General features: G+C 37.6%; 1 protein-coding gene across 3 annotated transcripts in view; it reads right to left on the bottom strand.

Moving 5' to 3' along the window:
* UIMC1 (ubiquitin interaction motif containing 1) overlaps positions 1 to 26,127 on the bottom strand; it is a 117,497-nt gene that overhangs the window by 27,763 nt on the left and 63,607 nt on the right. For all 3 annotated transcript variants that reach the window (XM_042991726.1, XM_042991740.1, XM_042991735.1), the window contains 4 exons: positions 25,796 to 25,860; positions 23,706 to 23,782; positions 19,145 to 19,248; positions 13,880 to 14,030 (listed from right to left, as the gene is read on the bottom strand). In XM_042991726.1, the coding sequence (XP_042847660.1) occupies positions 13,880 to 14,030; positions 19,145 to 19,248; positions 23,706 to 23,782; positions 25,796 to 25,860 (397 nt within the window). The remainder of the gene's footprint in view (positions 1 to 13,879; positions 14,031 to 19,144; positions 19,249 to 23,705; positions 23,783 to 25,795; positions 25,861 to 26,127) is intronic.

The raw sequence follows: 26,127 nt of genomic DNA, 5'->3' as shown, positions 1-26,127 counted from the left end.
TTTGAGAGAGAGAGAGAGACACACACACACACACAGAATGCAAGTGGGGGTGAGCAGAGAGAGAGGGAGACACAGAATCCAAAGTAGGCTCCAGACTCTGAGCTGTCAGCACAGAGCCCAACATGGGGCTCAAACTCACATGCTGTGAGATCATGACCTAAGCAGAAGTCGGATGCTCAATTAACTGAGCTACCCAGGTGTCCCACTTGCTTGTTTGACTAAAAGATTTTATTTTGGGGGACACCTGGGTGGCTCAGTTGGTTAAGTGTCTGGTTCTTGGTTTCAGCTAATGTGATGCTCTCACAGTTTATGAGTTCAAGCCCCGCGTCAGGCTCTGTGTTGATGGCACAAAGCCTGCTTAGGATTCTCTCTCTCCCTCTCTCTCTCTCTGCCCCTCCCCGACTCATACTCTCTTCCTCTCTCTCAAAGTAAATAAACTTAAAAAAAAAAAAAAAAAGATTTTATTTTTCTCTACACCCAACATAGGGCTTCAACTCACATTCCCAAGATCAAGAGTCACATGCTCTGTCAACTGAGCCAGCCAGGTGCCCCAAGGCTTGTGCTATTTTGGACGTGTATCTTTAATAGAAGGAAAAAAAAATGGTAAAAAACCTAAGCCTAATATTAAGGGAACCCTTAAACAAGAATCTGCTCTTTTTCTCACCAATCAGAAATTAACCCCCTTCTATTGTATGAGTGGCTAGTGCCTTTATTTTAGTTCTTCAAATGATTTGTGTCATAGTTATGCCCAAGTCTGTTTGCCCCACTAGACTGTGTGAATTCCCTGAATATAAATTTGAGGTCCCAGTCAGCTCTGTATCATATCCCTTTACTACCTCTTGAGGACCCCCAGCACCTAGTGCAACACTTCATTAAACAGTAGAAAACAAAATTTTTTGTTAAGGTGAATCACTGTACAAAGCAAATTAATCAACGACTTCAAAGACAGTATAATTTTATACATAAAGGCAAACACACATACATAAAAGACATGAATACCAGATACATAACTGGCATAATTCTACCACAATTTGGAATAAGCTCAGTTCCACAAGATTATAGGAATATTAGACTATATAGAATAATATAGGAGTGTTAGACTGCAACAGTAAAAATCTATAGCCATGCCCCTTTATCCCCTCCTTCCTGGAACACAGATGTGAGGTCTAAAGATAAAAAAGCCACCTTGAGACCATGAATCGAGAAGTCACAAATTAGTGTGCCTGGGTGGCTCAGTCGGTTAAGCGTCTGACTTCAGCTCAGGTCAGGATCTTGTGGTTTGTGGGTTCAAGCCCCGCATCGGGCTCTGTGCTGAAGCTCAGAGCCTGGAGCCTGCTTTGGATTCTGTGTCTCCCTGTCTCTCTGCCCCTCCCCTGCTTGCACTCTGTCTTTCTCTCTCTCTCAAAAATAAATAAACATTAAAAAAATTATATATAAAAAAAAGGAAGCCACAAGTCAAGGACTGTAGAAGCAAAAGAGAAAAGTCTAAATTTTCATTACATCACTGAGCATTGCCTCACTCTAGATCCTTGTTATGTGAGAAAAAGAAACCCTACATATTAAACCTATTGTTAATGGTGTTTTCTGTTACTGTGACTTATAGGTTTTTCTGACAGTTACTAACAGGGTTTTGTTACTTGTTCTGACTTAAGAACGATGCATACCCTCCTACTTGGTTACAGTGACTAGTCCAGGAATGGTCACTTAAATCAAATAAAGACTAATCAAAAGTCTTTCTCTAGACTGATCTATGGTTTCAGGAGAAAGAACTCCTTTCAATAAAGGTGAAAAGTCTACAGCTGCTGGCAGACATTGTTTGCCCTTGAAAAGCCTATTGAAAACAGACAAGTAGAGTCAAAAGATGGAGATCTCATCTGAGCTCTTAGATCAAGGTCTGTCTGAAACCTACACCAGACTTCCCAATTACCATGCAAACTAACTTGTTTTTTGCTTAAGGTTACTTGAATTATATTTTCAACACTTGCATCCCAAAGAGTCCTATATACCATAGTGTGAAGTAAACACACAAAAAAAATTCTTTTACAAGTAGAAAAAACTCTACCCCATTTTAACCCACATAATTCAAGTTACATTTGTCATTCTACAATTGCCTACTATTTCCTTTCATATTGCCCATACTACAACCACATTGAATCACTTGCTCTTTCCTGTATACTGTTCATACTTTTCTATTTATGTGATCTTGCCTACTGTTCTTTTACATTAATGCCCTTCCATCTCAATCTCTAATCACATTTCCTCTGAAACACCACAGACTTTAAGTCCATTAGTAATTCTGACCTTGTGTTACAGTTATTCATGTTCATGCTTTATCTGCCCAACTGTACTATAATATCTCAGTATGTTTGGATTTGTAGATCTCCCCACAAGCCAGTCTGTCTCCAAAATCCATGTTATTTCTACTAAAACTGTGCTATTTCCCAATTGTTAACACCTCAGTAGTTAGGTGTCAATAGTAATATAGTTAATCTACTTTTCCTAGGTACCACAAAAACCATATTGATACAAGAGTGAAGAGTAAATGGGGTACAAATTACATTCAGGTAGGCAAATTCAGGTATATAAAAAAGAAAAAGTCAAACTTTATCTAATTAAAAAAAGCTTTTCGGGGCACATGGGTGGCTCACTCAGTTGAGCATCTGACTCTTGATTTCAGCTCAGGTCATGATCTCACAGTTCCTGAGTTTGAGCCCCACATCGGGCTCGGTACTGACAGCACAGAGCCTGCTTGGGATATTCTCTCTCTCCCTCTCTCTGTAACCCTCCCTTGCTCATGCCTGCTCTTTCTCTCTCAAAATAAATAAACATTTTTAAATTTTTTAATAGAAAATAAAAAAAGTTCTTCATTAGAGATGTTCAGGTCTTAAGATTTTTGCTAAGCCACCCAAGTTAAGCCTAATTTTAGGCCTCAGTCCTTCTCTGTTAGCTCTGAGGCAAGTTTATAGCAAGGAATCTCACCTACACTCACCCACTTACTCACTATTATTTTTCGAGGAGACATCCATGAAAAGAAAATCCACTCCTGACAGTATCCTGACTCTAAGCCACACCTCTGTCTCCAGGCCCAAAGAGTACACAGTTAATGCCTTCAGCTTCCCTAACTCTCCCACCATCTATTTCTTACTAGCTTATTCTTACCACCTTACAATTTTCCCTGCCTTTCATCTTCCCCTCTACCTGGCTTATGGACTATTCTTTAGGTATTGGCACACAGAAACAGACTTCAGAGAGACTACACAGACAGGAGTAATATTCAATAACAGCAGCTACTATTTACTGAACACTTATTACATGCTAAACACAGTGCTAGGTACTTTGTAAAGTGTCTCTGATTCTCAGGACAATCCTAATGATGTCAGACTAATTTTATAAACAAGACATCTGATCCTCAAAAGGGTAAGGTCATTTGTCAAATATTATCCAGCTGACAAGTATTAACAGTGGACATTTAAATTCAGATCTGCCTAGTTCCAAAGCCCATGTTTCTCCCACTCCATCATATTGCCAAAAATAAAATTTTGGCTATCCTCCCAGCTTCCACTCTTGTCCCCCACCTCAACAATCCATACATACAGCAACCAAGTGATCCTTTACTCAAATATTAATTCATTTTTTTTTTGCTCAAATCCCTCCAAAGGCTCCTCCTTTGCTCCAATTAAAAGCCAAAGTTCTTACTATGGCCTAAGAATCCTATGTGATCTGTCCACTTGTCCCCTCCCCAATTACCTCTCTAATTTCACTGTTTATCTTTCCCTCACTAACTCCACTCCAGCCACACTGGCTTGTCATTCTCTCATACACACCAAGCCTGTTCACAACCAAAAGTCTTCATACTTACTGTTCCTTCTGACTGTAACACACTCTCCTCTCCACCTTGAAATCCCTCATTTCCTTTAGGTCTCTGCTCAGATGTCACCTCCTTGATGGGACCTTCCCTACCACCTATTCTAAATTGCTACCCCTTGACCTCAGTATTCTCCATCCTCTTCCTCTGCTTCCTCTTTTTCTCCAAAATACTTATCACCACTTAACATACTGGATGTTTACTTATTTACTGTCAGTATCCCACTGCTAAAATATAAGCTCCATGAGAACAGGGACTTTGTATATTCTGTTCACTGTATCTGGTATATAGCAGTCGCTTAGTAAACATTTACTAAGTAAATGGAGAGCTTTATTCTTCCTAAATGTTTTAATAAAAATGGTCTCAAACACATTTGCCAGAAAGCAAATACAAAAGCAACCTATCTTTGTTAGTCTAGATTAATTTAACAAATCTTCTCCCCTCAAACAATGCCTTTAAAGAACACTCCCTCTAGTTTTTCCAAACCTGTAGTAGCCATGTCATTGAGCAACAAACTGAGCAGACTGAGCCAACTTACTCAGAGTGTAGTATTATAATCAAATAAAGCTTACAGCAAAGTTAATCAGACACATATTTAATGATATGCATAATTGTTATTGTGCTGCACGGTAACTAGGCATAAATGGTAGACACTTCATGTAAATGACTCTAATTACTATTTTTTTTTACACAGCCAAACCAAGCATGTCTGGGATCAGATTTAGGGGAAAACAGGAAGAAGGGGAGAGCTGAATACTTAACTCTGGGAGATAAGTCCTCTCTATTATTCCATCCCCTTAGGCATTGGGCGAATGGTCTCCCAGCCTGGATTATGTGTTTTCAAGAGTAACTCTTTCCCTTCCATGGCAGGAGAGGGGCTCCCTTTTACCAAAAACTGGGCTGAGGGCCTGGCCTCTGTCTCCAGTCATAAAATGTTGAGAGGAACCAAAACAATCACTATCTCTGGCAAGGAAAACAGGGGCAGGCAAGATGGTGAAAAAAAAAAAAAAAAAGCAAACAGCAAAGTTATTGAGGACGTATGATATGCCAGGCACATGGCACAGTAGCAGGTGCTTTGCATAATTCCCCTAATTACTTTTCCATCCCACCTATATCCCCAAACTCTGTTCTTAAGACACAGGAATAAATCAAGAGTGGAATAGTTCCAGTAGGGACTCCCTGCTGCAAATTCTCTTATAGGGTCAGAGAGAGTAATTTAGGTTAGCAAGTTAACACTACTAGGAAGACTAAGTGGAAGCTGTTGTCTAGTGGCTGTTTCCCTTGCTTCCTTTTTTTTTTTTTTAATGTTTGTTTATTTTTAAGAAAGAGACAGAGGGAGACAGAGGATCTGAAGCAGGCTCAGAAGCAGGCTCTGCACTGTCAGTGCAGAGCCTGATATGGGGCTCAAACTCATGAACTACAAGATCATGACCTGAGCAGAAGTCGGACGCTTAACTGACTGAGCCACCCAGGCATCCCTCTTTCTCCTGCTTCCTTCTCTTATGTAACCTATAGGAAGATAAAGGGTCCCCTACTTTCCCATGGGTTTATCCAAACCTATTAGCCTTCCTAGCCCAGGTTAAACCAACCCTCTTTCTGAGATTTCATCCCTATTCACTGCAGCTCTCCATATTCCTATTGCACTTACAGTCAGAATCATTCATGTAGGGGTGCCTGGGTGGCTCATTCAATTAAGTGTCCGACTTCAGCTCAAGTCATGATCTCACAGTTCATGAGGTCAAGCCCTGCAACGGGCTCACTGCTGTTAGCTCAGAGCCTGCTACATATCCTCTGTCCACCTCTCTCTCTGCCCCTCTCCTACTTGCGCGCGCGCTCTCTCTCTCTCTCAAAAATAAACTTAAAAAAAAAATCACTCATACAGGTACATCATCATTCACTTTATGTCATCTTGTAATTAATTTCTTAGGTTAATATTTATCTCCCCAATGACACCGCAAGCTCCTTAATGGCATAAATGTTTCAAACTTCTTTAGTAACTCACGTTAAGTTCTAGCACCATTAAAAAAAAAAAAAAAGTTCCGGGGTGCCAGGATGGCTCAGTCAGTTGAGCGTCCGACTTCGGTTCAGGTCATGATCTCTCAGTCTGTGAGTTCAAGCCCCGGGTCAGGCTCTGTGCTGACAGCTCAGAGCCTGGAGCCTGTTTCGGATTCTGTGTCTCCCCCTCTTTCTGCCCCTCCCCCGTTCATGCTCTGTCTGTCTCTCTCTCTCCCTGTCAAAAATAAACATTAAAAAAAACTTTTTAAATAAAAAAAACAACCAAGTTCCATAAATATTTCAATGAAATGAAGTTAAGGAAATAGGGGATAGAAAGGAATCAAATTTCTCACTGTAGATACACAAGCTGGTGTTGATATTTACAGTATTCTACATTTCTCTTTATTATACTCCTCTAATTTTTAAAACAAATTTCCCTTGAAAAAGAAAGTGTTACTGTTATTCAGGATATAGCAGACATCTTTAAATGGATATCTGAGACAGTTGGATCAGGGCTAAAAGACATACAGTGCCAGTAACATACATACTTCCAATTTATCAGAAAACATACATGTATCTACATCTGAAAGAGTGCTCAAGACCAGAGTGTAAATCCCACTGAGCAGCATTCGACAGGGTCACTGACACTTGTCCCAGTGGACTAAAGAGAACCTGAAAGGATTTCCCTGAATGCACAACAATGCAAGTCTCAGTCTCCTTTGCCCATCTGATGGTGTCAGCTTCTCAACAAGTTCAGTGACAACAACCTGGTTCTGGTGGTATAAGTTGTGGTTCAGAAAACTTAAAAACAATGCTGAATTCATTTCAACAGTAAGATGAATTGTGAATTGCCCCACTACACTCTAGTAAGGAAGAACAAGCTAAAAAGCAAGTATCATATAGCTGAAAGATGTCTTTGGACAGTAATGAATACCAAAGCCTGCTGTTTAAGCACAGACTATCAGAGTTCAGTCTGGGAGGTGTCAGCAAGAGCTACTTTATGCTACCCTTTACCTAACAGCTCGGACCAGAAAGTTATTTTTTCTACAGCTCAAGGTACAATCAGCCTCTCAAACTCATTTATCTCTGGACCTCAATGCTGTGTACGTTTTTGACTCAGATAATTAATACCAGCTGGATAAGCATGTTTGGTGAGATGTGCAAGATCGTTTCTTCCTTCTCCGGTCACCAGATGTCCAACCCCAGAGTTCTTTCAGTCACTGGAACTCTCTGCTAAAAAAATCAGACTGAAGAGCTCTGTCAAATTAAAATTGCATCTAAAGCCCTAGTCCTTCAGTGTTCTACTAAAAGGTGATGATGATCAAATGTAGGTCTTCAACTTTCACTACATTTAAAAGATGACCATGCTATTATAATGATGCTTAAAAATGATGACAAAATCTCAAACCCAGTAATTCTACCAAGAATAGTAACAGCCAACTAAAAGTTCTTAAGTACTGGGGTGCCTGGTTGGCTCAATTGGCTAAGCATCTGACTTTGGCTCAGGTCACAATCTTGCAGTTTTTGGGTTCAGACCCTGTGTCGGGCTCTGTGCTGGCACCTTGGAGCCTGAAGCCTGCTTCAGATTCTGTGTCTCCCTCTCTCTCTCTCTGCCATTCCTCTACTTGTGCTCTCTCTCAAAAAAAAACAAACATTAAAAAAAAATTGTTTTTAAGTTCTTACTCAATGTGCTAGGAATTGTACTATGCACTTTCCTTAAGATATCTCATTTAACCTTTAAAAAAATAAACAAGGTCATTACTGTTAATTTGAAAGCTGCATAAAAGGAAGGTAGGAAATCAGCACAGAATCACACACTGCTAAGTAACAAAGATGGGATTCAATCTCAAAATAACTAGACTCTAGAGCCCATCTTTTTTTACTATCACCCGAGCTAGTGATATACATCCTTGGGAAATAACCCCAAAATACAGCAACAACTTCATGCATAATAGGCTCAACAACATGGTGACCTGAATCATGCTAAATGCATAACAGTTAAGTAAATGGAGGCAATTCAGATCACGGAATATTTAGCATTAAAAATATTTTTACAGCCACCTGGGTGGTTCAGTCAGTTAAGCATCCGACTTCAGCTCAGGTTATGATTTCATGGTCTGCGAGTTTGAGCCCCTCTTTGGGATCTCTGCTGTCAGCACAGAGCCTACTTCAGATTCTCTGTCCCCTTCTCTCTGTCCCTCCCCCACTCACATGTGCTCGCTCTCTCTCAAAGATAAATAAGCATTAAAAATTTATAGATTTTTTCTTTCAACAACCAGACCAAAACACACCTAGAGTCTGGCATCCTTTTATTAGATTTTTTGTGTTATTTTTAATTTTTATTTTATTATTTTTTATTTTATTAATTTTCTTCCTCCAAAATGATGAAACAAAGGAATTCACCCCAAAAGAAAGAACAGGAAGAAATGACAGTCAGGAACTTAATCAACACAGGTACAACCAAGATGTCTGAACCAGAATTTAGAATCACGATAATAATACTAGCTGGGGTTGAAAAAAGCATAGAATCCCTTTCTGCAGAGATAAAAGAAGTAAAATCTAGTTAGGATGAAATTAAAAATGCTATAACTGAGATGCAATCTCAAATAGCTGCCACGGTGGCAAGTATGGATGAAGCAGAGCAGCGAATCAGCAATACAGAGGACAAACTTATGGAGAATAATGAAGCAGAAAAAAAGAGGGAGAGTAAGGCAAAAGGGTACAATATAAGAATTAGAGAATTCAGTGACTCATTAAAAAAGAATAACATCAGAATCATAGGGATCCCAGAAGATGAAGAGAGAGAAAAAGGGGTAGAAGGTTTTTGTGAGCAAATCATAGCAGAAAACTTTCCTAAAGTTTTCTTTAGGAAAGAAACAGACCTCAAATCCAGGGGAAAGACACAGACATCAAAATCCAGGAAGCACAGAGAACTCCCATTCGATTCAACAAAAACCGACCATCAACAAGGCCTATCACAGTCAAATTCACAAAATACTCAGGCAAGGAAAGAATCATAAGAGTAGCAAGGGAAAAGAAGTCCTTAACCTACAAAGGAAGACAGATCAGGTTTACAGCAGACCTATCCACAGAAACTTGGCAGCCCAGAAAGGAGTGGCAGGATATATTCAATGTGCTGAATCAGAAAAATATGCAGCCAAGATTTCTTCATCCAGCAAGGCTGTCATTCAAAACAGAGGGAGAGATAAAAAGTTTCCCAGACAAACAAAAACTAAGAAGTTCATGACCACTAAACCAGCCCTGCCAGAAATTTTAAGGGGGACTCTCTGAGGGGAGAAAAGATGAAACAAAACAAAAAATACCACAAGCAACAAAGACTAGAAAGGACCAGAGAACACCACCAGAAACTCCAACTCTACAGGCAACACAATGGCAATAAATTCATATCTTTAAGTACTCACTCTAAATGTCAACTGACTAAATGTTCCAATCAAAAGACATAGGGTAACAGAATGGATAAGAAAACAAGATCCATCTATATGCTATTGACAAGAGACCCATTTTACACCTAAAGACACCTTCAGATTGAAAGTAAGGGGATGGAGAACCATCTATCATGCTAATGGTTGCAAAAGAAAGCTGGAGCAGCCATACTTATATCAGACAATCTAGATTTTAAAATAAAGACAGTAACAAGAGATGAAGAAGGGCATTATATCATAATTAAGGGGTTTATCCAACAAGATCTAACAATTCTAAACATTTATGCCCCAAATGTGAGAGCACCCAAATATATAAATTAATCACAAACATACAGAAAAACTCATTGATAATAATACCATAAATAATATGGGACTTCAAGACCCCACTTACAACAATGGACAGATCATCTAAACAGAAAATCAACAAGGAAACAAAGGCTTTGCAGGATACACTGGACTGGATGGACTTAACAGATATATTCTACCACACTTTTAAAGAGAGTTAACACCTATTCTTTTGAAGCTGTTCCAAAAAATAGAAATGGAAGGAAAACTTCCAAACTCATTCTATAAGGCCAGCATTATCTTGATTCCAAAACCCAAAGACCTTACTAAAAAAGAGAACTACAGACCAGTTTCCCTGACAAACATGGATACAAAAATCCTCAACAAAGTACACTAGCCAATGGGTTCCAACAATACACTAAAAGAATTATTCACCATGACCAAGTGGGATTTATACCTGGGATATAGGGCTGGTTCAATATGCACAAAACAATCAATGGGATACATCACATCAATAAAAGAAAGGACAAGAACCACATGATCCTATCAATAGATGCAGAGAAAGCATCTGACAAAACACAGCATCCTTTCTTGATAAAAACCTTCTAGGGACAGAAAGATCATATCTCAATCATAAAAGCCATATATGAAAGACCCACCGCTAATATCATCCTCAACGGGGGAAAACTGAGAGCTTTCTCCCTAAGGTCAGGAACACAACAGGGATGTCCACTCTCACCACTGTTATTCAACATAGCATTGGAAGTCCTAGCCTCAGTAATCAGACAACATAAAAGAGTAAAAGGCATCCAAATTGGCAAGGAGGAAGCTAAATTGTCACTCTTCGCAGACGACATGATACTCTATATGGAAAACCCAAAAGATTCTACCAAAAAACTGCTAGAATTGATCCATGAATTCAGCAAAGTCACAGGATATAAAATCAATGCACAGAGATTGGTTGCATTTCTATACACCACTAATAAAGTAACAGAAAGAGAAATCAAAGAACCAATCCCATTTACAATTGCACCAAAACCATAAAATACCTAGGAATAAACCTAACCAAAGAGGTGAAAAATCTATACACTGAAAACTATAGAAAGGTTATGAAAGAAATTGAAGAAGACACAAAAAAATGGAAAAATATTCCATGCTCATGGATTGGAAAAACAAATATTGTTAAAATGTCAATACTGCCCAATGCAATCTCTATCAAAATAGCACCAGCATTCTTCACAGAGCTAGAACAAACAATCCTAAAATGTGTATGGAACCAAAAAAGACCCTGGATAGCCAAAGTAATGTTGAAAAAGAAAACCAGAGCTGGAGGTATCACCATCCTGGACTTCAAGATGTATAACAAAGCTATAATCATCAAGACAGTATGATACTGGCACAAAAACAGACACATAGATCAATAGAACAGAAGACAGAACCCAAAAATGGACCCACAAATGTATGGCCAACTAATCTTTGACAAAGCAGGAAAGAATATCCAGTGGAATAAAGACAGTCCCTTCAGCAAATGGGTGTTGGGAAAACTGGACAGCAAAATGTAGATAAATGAACCTGGACCACTTTCTTATACCATATACAAAAATAAACTCAAAATGGATGAAAGATCTAAATGTAAGACAGGAAGCCATCATAATCCTTGAGGAAAAAGCAGGCAAAAACCTCTTTGACCTTGGCTGCAGCAACTTCTTACTCAACATGTCTCCGGAGGCAAGGGAAACCACAACAAAAATAAACTATTGGGACCTCATCAAAATAAAAAGTTTCTGCACAGCGAAGGAAACAATCAGCAAAACTAAAAGGCAACCGACAGAATGGGAGAAGATATTTGCAAATGACATATCAGATAAAGGGTTAGTATCCAAAATCTATAAAGAATTTAGCATACTCAACACCCAAAAAACAAATAATCCAGTGAAGAAATGGGCAAAAGACATGAATAGACACTTTTCCAAAGAAGACATCCAGATGGCCAACCAACACATGAAATGATGCTTAACATCACTCATCATCAGGGAAATACAAATCAAAACCATAATGACATACCACCTCACACCAGTCAGAATGGCTAAAATTAACAACTCAAGCAACAAGAGATGTTGGTGAGGGTGCGGAGAAAGGAGATCCCTTTTGCACTGCTGGTGGGAATGCAAACTGGTGCAGCCACTCTGGAAAACAGTATGGAGGTTCCTCAAAAAGTTAAAAATAGAACTACTCTACGACCCAGCAACTGTACTAGGTATTTATCCAAGGGATACAGCTGTGTTGTTTTGAAGGGACACATGCACCTCGATGTTTATAGCGGCACTATCGACAGTAGCCAAAGTGTGGAAAGAGTTCAAATGTCCATCAACACATGAATGGATAAAGATGAGGGGTGTATGTGTGTGTATATATATATATACATATACACACACACACACACACACACACACACACACACACACACACACAATGGAGTATTATTTGGCAATCAAAAGGAATGACATCTTGCCATTTGCAATTATGTGGATGGAACTAGAGGATATTATGCTAAGCAAAATTAGAGGAAGACAAATATCATATGATTTCACTCATATGTGGAATTTAAGACACAAAAGAGATGAACATAAGGGAAGGGAAGCAAAAATGATATAAAAACAAGGAGGGGGACAAAACATAAGAGACTCTTAAATACAGAGAACAAACTGAGGGTTGTTGAAGTGGTTGTGGGTGGGGGGATGGGCTAAATGGGTAAGGGGCATTAAGGATTACACTTGTTGGGATGAGCACTGGGTGTTATACATAGGGGATGAATCACTGGAATCTACTCCTAAAATCATTATTGCACTATATGCTAACTAACTTGGATGTAAATAAGTAAACAAATAAATTAATTAAATAAAAAAAATATATATATATATATATACACATATATACATATATATACACATGTAACTTTAGTGACATGGGGGAAATTTTATGCTAGTAAGTAGAAAAAGCAAAACAGAAAATTTTACAGATGGTGAGATGTCCACTATATAAAAAGCATATCTGTACATGGAAAGATCTAAATTTACTGCTAAATAAAAAAAGGCAAGTTATAGAATAATATATATACTATAGCATGGTCCCATTTATGTAAGTAGTATGTGACTCATTTTAAGTATTTAATAAATATGGGGCACCTGGGTGGCTCAGTTGGTTAAGCTTCCAACTTCAGCTCAGGTCATGATCTTGTTATTCATGAGTTCGAGCCCCACCTCAGGCTCTGTACTGACAGCTCAGGGCCTGGAGCCTGCTTTGGATTCCGTATCTCCCTCTCTCTCTGCCCCTCCCCTGTTCACACTCTGTCTCTCTCTGTCTCTCAAAAATGAATAAACATTTAAAAAAAAGTTTTAACAAATAAGTATAAACAATTATTATTACAATGAACATGTACTACTTTATAATCAGAAAAATCTACAAACTTATTTAATTATAAGTTTATAAGTTTAGGTACTTCCTTACATAATAAATAAAAAGTGTGTTATATCGGAAAAATTAAATAACATGTGCCTTTCCTTCCTGGAATTCCTACCTTATAAAATACTTCACAATTATACAATTTCAGACTAAATACTTCCAAGTTATGGGAATCAAGTGGGACTAAGAAGTGCAACACGCTTAGACAGAAAGGCAGGATTGGGGATGGTAATGGACTGTGATCAACAAGCAGATTCTCTTGGTCAGTATCTCACACTGCACCAAAACTAAGGTTTTTGATGTAGTCTTCAAGAGGTAACCAATGGTTCCAGGGTGATACAGCAGAGACATATAGCACATGAACAGAAATGAGGGATACTTTTTGGCTTCTGTTTTTAGTTAGAATTTCTACACACATAAATAAACCCCACAAGGGATTTATTTTGAATAAAAAAAAAAACAACAGGCAACTCTTATAACATTGTGTAAATTACACTTCAATTTTGAAAAAAACAGGCAACCCTAGAACTTAATTCCTCAAGCTCCATGGAATCTCAATATTTGAATATAAAAGATGAAATGGAAGGTCCATGGCATCACACTGATTTTTGGCCCACCTATACCAAGATGAAAGATTTTTCCCCTCCCTTTCTCCTAAGTATGTGCAACAAAAGACCATACCTGCCAAAGAAATAAAGAACAGATATGGGAAAGAGAAAAAGACAAATCCAACAACTTTAACTTTGAGGAAGTTTTTCCTGTACTGTATTATAGAGGATTACAAAACTATCATGCAAAGAAAAGTTTGATAAATCCTGGTAAGTCTTACCTGTACTTTGCCCTATTCCATTGCAGTACATGGCATGTCGCTCAATCTTTGTGGGTGGAAAGTCTTGGTCACATAGTGGGCAGGACACCTGGGTACTGGATGAGACAGTAGAAATAGCTATTTCCTTCTCAGCATTTTCCCTGTTATCAACCTGAAGAAAATAACAAATGGCAACTATAAAAACTTTACTTTCTAAAATATCTTTTCCTTCACAGAACTGCAAGGGAGTCCATCCCATATTTCATTTACTTTCTAAGAAAATACCAATCAGTTTGCCAAATTCAGGTCTGAAGATTGGGAGATACACTAATATAGTTAATACTTATTCAGTGCCCGCATACTATATGCTAAGCACTCTGCATGTAATACTCAAGCCTCATAGCAATCTTACAAAGGTATTAACATCATCTTTCTTACACATGAAGAAAGCACTGTCCAAAACAGTAAAGCAACTTGCCCAAAGTTAGAGAACAAATAAGAGGCAGAGCTGAAATTCAAATCAAGGACTATTTGGCTCCAAAATCTGAGGGCATTCTCTCTCTCATGCTCTTAAGTCAGTATGCTTATCAACAGCATCTCAAAGAAACTTTTTCAATGTCATAAAGAACTGTGAGCATTGCAAGTGACTTCAGACATAAGCAGTTAGGAAAGGAGAGTTCTAAAGGAGCATAACTAAAATTTAAGAGCTAGGCCTCACCTTAGACCAGTAAGATATACCACCTCTTCTGTTTTATCTGTAACTTCTGGATCAAAAGAGGAAATAGAACTAAGACCCAAATATTTAAGAATGGTCAAATAAAAGTCATTAAAACAATTCTGTCAAAGCCATTCTTATACCTTCTTTCTCTTATTCCTCTCAATGTTTTATAATCACCATTTTTCCTACAGTTGCCAGTGTCTCTGAGAGGCAGTTTTATTTTACCTTTACAGGTCAGATCCAAGAACTCTGCAGCGATTAATTCAACAGTATGCGTGAGCACTGCAGCACTACTGCCTAACACTTGCTTCAAAGGACAGCATGTCCTAACCAATCAATGTGAAACTGTCCTGCATAGCCAGCCACTGCTTCCACTTAAGAGCAAGGAACACCTGGGCTGTTATTATGCCTTACTATGGGAAAAAAAATAAACCCTCTTCTGGTACAAGGACCAAAACTGCAACAGGTAGATAATTTGAGCTCCGAGGCAACTGGGTTTCGTTTTGTTTTGTTTTGTTTTGTTTTGTTTTGTTTTGTTTTGTTTTGTTTTGTTTTGATTTAGGCCACCCTTAAAATCTACTGCCTGTGAATGAGATCCAACAGAGGGAAACAGGCCATCTAAATACCAAGTTAAACAGTTTCTACAATTGCCAGAAAATGTTGTTTTTCAACACACCTGCCTTTTTACTTGAAAAGACATACTGTGAAAGGGTGAAAAAAGAAACAAGAAAAAGAACTAACAGTGGTTGAGTTCATATTCTATACTAGGCCTGGGCAAGGATTTTCCATACCTGTCTCTCACAACCCAACTGGCAGAGGTATCACTAGCTCCAGGATTACAGAAGAGGAAATTGAGATTTGTTTGAAAGATAAAGTAACCTGCTTGCTGATCACAAAGTTAGGAAGTGGCCAATCTAGACTTGAACCCGGGCTTGTGTGGCATCAAAACTTTAGTATTTCCATTATAGCATATTTTGGCAAAAGCAAAAAAGCATCCCCTCTACTTTGTTTCTGGAAGCTGACCCTCCCAACTATTGGGAGATTATCTGGTTCTATTATTCTTCTCTAAAAGGTGGGGAGAACCAACTGTGTCTGGAAGTTCTGGATGTCATTTATTCCAAGCTTAGTCACTTAGCTTCTCAGAAACCCAGGTTCCTCTGTTCATAAATCTTACACTGAAAAGTTGTCTTATGCATGCAAAGCCATTTGAACAGAAGGGAGAAAAATCAATATACTCTAAAACTTGCAAGTAGTTTTGAGTTACTGAAAGTTAATGGCAATTGAGTAGTTACTTGGCATTCTAAAGTTCACTAAGCACAGAAATGTTATATGACATGAATGTCACTGGTGCTCACACCCAGCACTAACACTCCTTTGTATTCATCACCAGCTCTGTAAAATGCACAGAATGTACCTTCAACTATTAATGTATTCAAGAGGGAGTAGTCTATTATTGTCTTATTGTGAATACAATACCATTTCCAATCACATTCATAGGCAACCCAGAAGGTTTCTGAACATTTTTATATAAAGGAAGATTTTTTTCAGCACCATTTAAAAGTTCTATTTAAATATTAACTACAATGGAGGAATCTCAAGAGGAAAACATATAAGCGAGGCAGGTTTTATTAGGGCTGTGTAGTCAGGGATTCAGTCTCTGAAGAGCTGCCTCTACTCCTTTTAAAATACTACCCAGTCATTTCTCAAACAAGGTACTTGGACACTGAATCTTGATCACTTAAAGGTTAGCCCTTACCTTCTGGCCTCAAAAGAAATCTCACTTCAAGAAATGAACCAAGTGAAAATAAAAGTACGTCCTACAAGTCACCAACTCCCTCCCACTCCCCCATCCAGTTTATCTAAACAGAAAGCTGTTTAGTTAGATCTTTCCCCTCTTTCCATAGGACTCAACACAGTTTACTTAAAAACCAACTGACTACACCAACTGTTTGATGCTGAATAACTTCTATTAACATTTCTGAGAAAAGACTATCTGAAACTCCAACCAAGGGGTTCTCTCAGGCAAGATATTCAGAAAATACTATTTCCAAAGGAATCTGACCACTGCAAGAAGTCAAATCAAGGATTACAGTTCTGCCGTGGTATTCCAAATAAATACTTTTGAGCAATTCTCTGTCATTAGTAAGTTAGTATCCCTGAACAGCCACAATATATTACAAAGCAGTAAAATAATAACTGGTTCCACATACATACTTCTACTTGTGCCAAATCTCTACTATGTGTTTTATACTCTTTATCTAATTTAATCTTCAGAGCAACCCAGTAAAATAGGTTCTTTTTTGTCTCCATTTTACATATGAAGAACTGAAATTCAAAAAAGCATTCTTCTTCTATGTTCCCCTAATGCCCTGGGCATCTCTATCATTACATTTGTCAGACCACATTAAAATTATCTATGTGTCTATTTCCTCCCTTACCACCAGGACCCTTTGAGAGAAGCGACTGTTTTTTTGTTGTTGTTATCTTTGTATCTCAAGAGTCTAAAACAATGACTGGCACACAGTACACAAACTATAGTATCTGTCAAATATACGAAATGAATAAAACAATTAAGTCCAATGCTCAAAGCTCCTTGCACTACACCATACCACCTTCCAATAAACAAGAAATTTTAGGACAAATGAACCTCTACACAGATTCTAAGAGTAAGGGACTACACCCATTCTGATACTATCTTTGTGCTCATAAAATGTTCAGATTCTACCTTTCTAATAAGCAACTTGTAACTAGTAAGTGATTGGGTAAAAACTACAGTATCTCTAACATTTTTTAATAGAAATTTCTAAGGCTATTTATAGACATCTATAGATACCAGCAAATAGCAACACCGAAAAGAGGACATCCGATATAAGAAAGGCCATACATACACCTCTATCCATTTGATGTGTAGCGGTGCAGACTATAAATCCTAAATAGGGGTTGCACTCTTTGCCCCAAAGAACAGTCTCCTTTGCAGTCACAGGTGGATAAGAAATCAGCCTTGATAAACAAAAGGACTGTAGGGCTTCTTCTGTAGTTAAATGACTCTGTTAGTATCACTCTGTTCTCCATCCCTATTTACAAGGTTCTGGTCCCTCCCTGGGAAGCCATTTTGACATTCTCTAGCAGGATCTGTCCTTAGGTCACTCTGTTGCAGAGATTGTCACCATCTTTCCTACCACCACTAGCATCAGGGAATCTTTGTCAGGTGTGACAGATCAGGTTGCAGGGAACCACACAGTGTGCATGATTCATGAAAGCAGAATTTCTACCCAGTTACCTGCAATGAAGAGACCAGGGAAGGGATCTACTTTCTATTGTAAAAACTGTTTTCAAAAGACCTAGACTATAAAAAGGAGTAAGAGAATGAAACTTTTTTTTTTTTTAATGCTCAGGATAAGATAGCATACACAAATGTAACGAAATATTTATCCATAGAAAAATTAGTTTAATTCTCAGGGTGCTTTACAGAGCAACAGATTTTAAAGATTCTAAAATTTTTTAAATTCTTGGTAAATTACTTCATCAGACTCAATATGAAAAATATATACTGAAAATCTTAATTAGAAGTATGAACTTGTAGGGCACCTGGGTGGCTCAGTTGGTTGAGCGTCCAACTCTTGATTTTGGCTCAGGTCATGATCCCAGGGTTGTGGGACTGACCCCCACATCAACCTTAACACTGAGTGCAGAGCCTGCTTAAGAGTCTCTCTCCCTGTCTCTCTCTCTCTCTCTCTCTCTCTCTCTCTCTCTCTCTCTCCTTCTGCCCCGCCCCCTGCCCCATTTATGTGCTAGTTCTCTCTCTCAAAAAATAATAATAGTAATAAAAGAAGGATGAACTTGTATCATTCATCTCTACGGCTGATACCAGATATGTGAAGTTAGGAAATTTAATACAACAAATAAAGATTTGCTTATTTTTTCATGCTGCTATCCTGATTTTGCATTTCTTTTTTCTTTTTAAAGTTTATTTATTCATTTTGAGAGAGAGAGAGAGAGAGAGAGAGAGAGAGAGCGAGCAGAACCCTGATGCAGGGCTCAAACTCACGAGCCATGAGGTCATGACCTGAGCCAAAATCAAAAGTCAGACACTTAACCGACTGAGCCACTCAGGTGCCCCCTGACTTTGCATTTCTGATCACATCTAGAAATTAGGACTGAAAGTTACATCATAATATAAATACAGTGACTTTTTCTAAGATTGTTCATTTCTGTTACTTATCAGTAATTTAACAGAAATATCCCAGACTTTGGAGATAAATCGGTGTTTAAATTCTAGTTTTACCATTATTAACATATTGAATATGAGCAAATGACTTAAACATTCTAAGCCTCTGTTTCCCCATCTGTAATAGAAAATAATAAAGCATATTAAGAAATCAAGAAATGGTGACTACTCGTATTTTAAAACAGTGCTGAACTGAAGTGTAAGAATCTCCCTCTGACATAAGTATCCCCAAAACTACAACTTTCTGTCACTTAAATCTTTCCAGCCAAGTTAATGCTGCATCAGAGAGAGGACTAGCTGGAGAAAGAAAACACTAAGAAAAATTATACAGAATATTCACCTCCTTATCTGCCATTATTATTCTTACTTCATCCAGGATCTCTCTGCTACCTGAAGAGACTTCTTTTTCAAGGTCAAAAGTTTCGGAAGAACTTAGCTGTGTCTCTGTAATTTAAAAAGTTAAAAAGTCATTAATTTCCATTTTATATTTTCATACTTAAAAAAACAAACACCTATTTCCCCTTAAGCTTAGGGTATAATACCGCAGTGGTAATACAGATCTAGTTTGTTTCTTCTTAAAGCTTTATTTATTTTTTTTTAACGTTTATTTATTTTTGAGACAGAGAGAGACAGAGCATGAACGGGGGAGGGTCAGAGAGAGGGAGACACAGAATCTGAAACAGGCTCCAGGCTCTGACCTGTCAGCACAGAGCCTGACACAGAGCTCGAACTCACGGACCACGAGATCATGACCTGAGCTGAAGTCGGCCGCTTAACCGACTCAGCCACCCAGGCGCCCCTCTTCTTAAAGCTTTATTGAGGCACAATTTACATAAAACAATTCACCAATTCTCAGTATACAGTTTGATGAGTTTTGGCAAATGTATACAATTTATACATGGTATCATTTATACCATGTAACCACCAAAATCAAGTTATAAAGCATTTCTAAGCACCCAAAAAGTTCTTATGTACCCCTTTGCAGTGAATTCCCCACTGCTTGGCTCCTTGCAATGACCAATCTACTTTACAATCCTATAGTTTTCCCTTTTCTAGAATGTCACATAAATGAAATCCTACAGTATGCCATCTTTTGTGTCTGACTTCTTTCATTTAGTATAATGTGTTTGAAAAGCATTCATTTTGTTACATATCAGTAGTTCATTCCGGTTTACTACTGAGTAGTAGTATTCCACTGTATGGATGTATCACAATTTGTTTATCCATTCACCAGTTAATCCACCTGGCTTCTTTTCAGCATAGTTCTGTTTTTAAAATGTATTTATTTTGACAGAAAACAAAAAATTGCCAATGTTAGTTCTAAGGTTAAAGGGATGATTAGAGAAGACAAAAATTGGGAGCAAAAACAGAAAAGACATTCTAGGCAAAAATATGCCTTTCTTTAATATATTTTTTAGGCAGCATCTATTTGTTCAACATTAACTCAACAAATATTTATGAACAACAAGTTCCAGGCACTGTACAGGCTATAAGCAACATGGAGATATAAGATGGGGTCCCTCATAGTCTAGTTCAGGAGTCAGCAAACTATAGCTCATGGCCCAAAATCAGCCAGCCTCCTGTTTTTGTAAATAAAGTTTTATTGGAACACAGCCACACACATTCTTCTTTGTATTTTATGGTTCCTTTTGTGCTAAAATGGTAGTACTGAGTAGTTTCAATGGCAGAGATGAGTAGTTTATCCCATAAAGCCTAAAATATCTCTCTAGTCTTTTGCAGAAAAAGTCTGCCAACCTCTGGTGGAGACACTTATCACTTAATATAACAAAATAACAGTACCTCTATGTCAAAAAAGGACAACAAATCTGAAAAAGAAACTTATCCCAGAATACAAATCCAGTAAGTTCTCTCTTATCTACACTGCAAGCACTGTACATCTAACTGATACTTATGTTCTTCACAAATATAATGGCCAATATTGGGCAAATAAAGTACCTATAAAATACTAAGGTTATCTTCTCAATCATCAAAGAGGGATTAAACACATTTCTAGTGTTAACTATACTTCTATACCTTATAATTTTTCTCTGAAAAATGAATATGCATGAACACACACACAGATTTTATTACCTTCATGGGAAAAGGCTTACAGTGCATAAACTTCAAAGTCTTCTTTGTCAGGACCCCCCTCTACTTGCTAGATGAGATGCTGCCCGATTCATGAATTGTTTAATAAAACCAAAAAAAAAAAAAAAAGAAAGAAAGAAACTTCTTTGCCAAGTTTCCTTGAGAGTACCAGAAAAGACATTCAGTCTGCTAAAAAAAAATCAGAGCTACTCATTGTTTGCACTACTGTAATGATAAGAAGTCTTTAATTAAGCTTTCTGTAGATGGCTGAAATATTCAACTATAAAGACAAGACAGCATTAGCTCTTTAGAAATAAACAATGCTAGGAGCATATACAATATAGGCATAAGGCTATAATCCTGCTTCTTCAACAAAGTGAGTAACTCTAAAAAGATGTGATAATTCTGAATATCAGATCCCTGGAACTGTCAGAAATATAGGACAACACAAAAAAGGTAAGATGAACTACAACACTCAATCTGTATTTCATTCATTTAGAAAACATCCAGAACTCAAATTTTCCAGAAAATCTAGTTGCATAGCTTCTAAATTATACATTTACAAAGACATTCAGGAATCTGGCTCCATGGAGAAGTAGTTATACTTTCTTAGCAAAAGGAACAGTAATGTAATGAAAACCTTTTACAATCTCATGTAGAAGTGGTTTATGTCAGCAAACAGTTGGACTTAATTAGCAAGCTAATGACAGCAAGTCATGATCATAAAAGTTATCTAACCTCAGTACTGAAGGGCATGCTTTTCCCTCTCATTAACCAGGGCTTTCAAAATTATTGTATTTATAAGGTTCCTCCTGCAAGATCCTAAGGTGACATCACATGCCATCATCCTAAACACACTGAGTGGGTGTGTATGTATATGTACACACACATATGTGGAGGAGATACACACATACATCCAATGGGATGGCATGAATCAGCAATCCAAGACAAAGCAGGGTAAAGTTTTCTTTTCACAAAGATAGCACAGCATCCCTGAGTGCTCCTGCCAAAATCAGAGCACTTGGTAGTGGGGTCTCTCAGTGGGTATTATTAGGCAGTAATCCAAATACATTTTATAAGAATTAAGAAACCACTTTCAATAAAAAACAACATAATTAAACTTTAAAAATAAGAAAGGCCTTTATGATATGCTGCCAAATGTTTATAAATGTTTATAGGTCTTTCCTAGAATAATGTGTAAACTAAGTTTAAGTCTCTAAAGAAAAAAGTTGAAAGAAACCAAAATAAGAAACTATGTGTCTCTCTGACCCTGATAGGTTATCTTACTGCCCAAAGAGTTTAAACATTGATAGGAAGTCCCTCAATCTCACATGAATGAGGTTACTGATAAATGTAGTGGGTCCCACTTTTAAGAAAGGCAAAACAAGAAAATATAAGCTAAAACAAATTCCTTAAATAGTAGTGGCTCATTATCACAAAGTAATTTTTCATATTATACAATGATTCAGCTCAAGAGTTCCCTTAGATAATGGGTATCTTAGTTCATTTAAAATTATTTTATGTACCGGGGTGCCTGGGTGGCGCAGTCGGTTAAGCGTCCGACTTCAGCCAGGTCACGATCTCGCGGTCCGTGAGTTCGAGCCCCGTGTCAGGCTCTGGGCTGATGGCTCGGAGCCTGGAGCCTGTTTCCAATTCTGTGTCTCCCTCTCTCTCTGCCCCTCCCCCGTTCATGCTCTGTCTCTCTCTGTCCCAAAAATAAATAAAAAACGTTGAAAAAAAAAATTTTTTTTAATAAAAAAATTAAAAAAAAAAAAATTATTTTATGTACCAAGGCGGGGGGATGGGCAAAATGGGTGAAGGGGAGTGGGAAATACAGGCTTCCGGTTATGGAATGAATAACCAGTACAGCACAGGGAATACAGTCTATGGTACCGTAAAAGTGCTTCAGGGTGACAGATGGTAGCTATGCTTGTGGTGACCACAGCATAATGTATAAATTTGCCAAATCACAAGTTGTACACATGAAACTAGTGTAACATTGTATGTTAGCTATACTTCAATTAAAATAAATAAAATCCCATTAGCAAAAAAAATTTTAATAAAAGTTTGCTACAATTAAAGCAAAAAAAAATGATTTTGTATGTCAAAATCTATTCATGTACAACCTTGAATGAACATCTCTTGTACCTAAAGTAAGGTACCCCATGTGTTTTCATCTCTACAATTAACAAAAAGCAAAGTACAGTGCTTAACTAGGTTAAATGTCTTATCTGAAATTAAAAATAAGTCAATGACAGAACTGTACACAAAATTCAATTTCTGGACTCCCTCTGCAATGAGTAAATGGCATATAAAATTAGTAAAAGGCTCTGAGAAAAATCTGTTTAATGACAGGCATATTTGAGGCAAGTCCAATTTGGAGAACCCATAAACCAAAATATAAAGTCCTCTTGCCTCTCAATGTACAGTTAAATGCTATTCCTGATGTTTTGCTGCCATATCTGATGAGGCTGGTAAGCAAACAAGTAGACAAAAGAGCCATATTAATTTCAAAACTAAAATAGCTCTAAGTGAAGATTAAGAATCAGAGCCAATGTCCATTAAAAAAGTGAGTGCGTACATATATGTATGTGTGTATGTGTGTGCATATATGTGTGTGTATATATATGTGTATATATGTGTGTGTGTGTATATATATATGTATATGTATATACATATGGAGGAGATATACACACATATATCAATCACACATAAACCTCCTGAGAATGGGCTGGAAAAGTCAGAAAAATTAATTGGCACAAAAAGGTAAGATAGCTAAGGATCAGATTGAGTAAAATCAGTGAAGTGCTTACCAGGACACACAGTGATTTCCTCTGCAGAACTCTCTGGCATAAGGACTGAACTTCTCTTACTGGTCAAAGCAGCAATGCTGAAAAAGAATCAAACCTTAAGTGAATCCCAGTGAACCAAATTAGAACACAAGGCCAAAAGCAATGGTGAGTCATTTACAAGGCCACAGGTAATCTATACCTGCCATCTGATACCACTTGCACAACAGGGGAGCAAGGAATTGGTAGTGAAAACTCCAGGTCAGAAATGGGGAAAACAAACATGCTTACAACTCTGGTTGCAGTGAAATCACTGAACCAAAAGAACCCCCTTTTGGAATCTTTACAAAGGAAAGTTGAAGGGTAAGGACTATCTGTGAATACCAAGGAAGACAAAAACTCCACTCCAATGTAAGAATGTCAATGGTGTTTTATAGCCTCCATCTCAGCCTTCTGAAGGTTAGAGATTTGTAAACTCATAAGAGAAAATATGGAGATTCTCCTAACAACACACTATCTTTTCCCTCACCTTGCAGTTAAATTTCCTCTTTATCTCAAGATGTGGCTTTTTCCAACCAACAAAAAAAATGTAATTCCAAACTGCCCTATAGTAAAGACCTGCCCATACAAGTTGAAAAGCTCTTCTGAGAGTAACATAATTATGAATCACTCCCATCAAACTTCTAGTTTATCCTGCTTGTCCATGGAGTGTAATCTCCTTCTGACACAGGAACACATGGATGAGAAATCTGAGCACCTGAGCTACCCTCCTCATGCTTCACAGAGCTTTATGATCGTTTGATCAAGTATGCAAGAGAACGCTTAAAAACATACAACCCGACATCAACCAAGAACCACAGAGAAGAGAGACTAACCATCACTGGTCCATGATAAATAACTAAATCCTAATAGGAAACCACAAGTGATTTCTCTCTCTAAATAAAACATCTAGTAACATTTGTTATAAACTCCAGCCAGACACAGTTTACTCTGCAGGTAACATTAGGGCTCTATTCAAAGGGTCCATCACAAAACAATTTGCTGACATTTATAAAATGGGCTAATCAATTTGAAGTCAAACCACATTGCCTGCAATTCCAACTCTCTCCTGGTGACAAAGCATATAATCATTTATTAAAACTTACATCTGCTCTGCACAAGGCTCACCACAACAAAGCACAGGGACCTGCCAGAAGCAGAAGGCCTGCTCCAGTTAAAACCACTTCCAAAATTGTCTTAACAGCAGGAGAATCAAACCAAAAACATTATTCTTCAACTCAGGAAGAAATATCTCCTACTATCAACTTAACCAAAAGCCCAAGAACCACCACCAAATTACAGCAAATGGTAATAGCGCCTCAACTTCCACATGAGAGATGAAGGTCATTCAACACAAAATTAAGCTCTACAGTAATCCCCAAAGGTCAACTACCAGATAAAAGGGAAAAGTAATTGAAAACCTGATCCAGTTGATAATGCAGTTTGTAACCAATCAACCACTATATATTATTAAGGTGAGAAAACTTAAGAAGGTAACCCCATCAATCAATCAATCAGCAAGAATAACTGAGGAGGTAATACAAACACAGCAATTTAAGGAAAAAATGAAAGACAGATTAAAAGTGGCAAAGGACAGGAAGTGAAGGTGACACATATTCTCTGTGACCTGAATAATATGAATAATAAAAAACAAGTCTCAAGAATAGCCTTAAAAGATGTATACAATTTGAATATGCAGATAAAATAAGCATAAGGGAATAAAGAAAGAGGACAGGTGGTCTAGAAGGACTAAAAAAATCTAGAGCTTTCAAATTGGCATAGGAAGCTAGAATAGTTAAAAGAGTAGCAGAATGTAAACACTATTCAGGAATGGTATAAATGGGATATCAGCCAAGATGGCTGGACAAAAAAAAAGTCTCTTCCACTCTAATATTCTAGACTTCTATGAGATACATATTTGAGAATTGGAAGATAATAATCTCTCTTGGTTTGTGTTTATAAAGGAGCTAAAAGATCCCTGACAAGCTGTCCCTATACAGTCTCACTAATGTCGTTCATCTCTCTTATTCTGGCACCATCAGAGAATTCAGACACATAACAACATATAAACTTACCTTTGTGAGGCAGGTACAGAGTTTCCTTCTTCAGAAGTTTCTTCAACAAATAGCCCTTGGGAAGACTGCAAAGAAATATATAACATCCTAAATATATAGGCACAGATGAACTGGTTTGTCCTCTATTAAAAAAATAAAATTAATTGCTCAACACTATTAATCAGCAATTAGCTATAAGAATAAAACATTTTACATAAGTAAGTTTCAGTAAAAAGAGCACATCCTATGGAGTGAGAACACTGGGTTTTAGATCCCAAGTGGATCACACATCAACTCTGTAATCTAGGATAAGTCACATCTCAATCTGTTTCCTCATCTTACAACGGGTATTA

The sequence above is a fragment of the Panthera tigris genome, chromosome A1 (genome assembly GCF_018350195.1).
Source record: "Panthera tigris isolate Pti1 chromosome A1, P.tigris_Pti1_mat1.1, whole genome shotgun sequence".
NCBI lineage: Eukaryota > Metazoa > Chordata > Mammalia > Carnivora > Felidae > Panthera > Panthera tigris.
The sequence above is the reverse complement of the archived record's forward strand: the minus strand, read 5'-3'. Positions and strand labels throughout refer to the sequence as shown.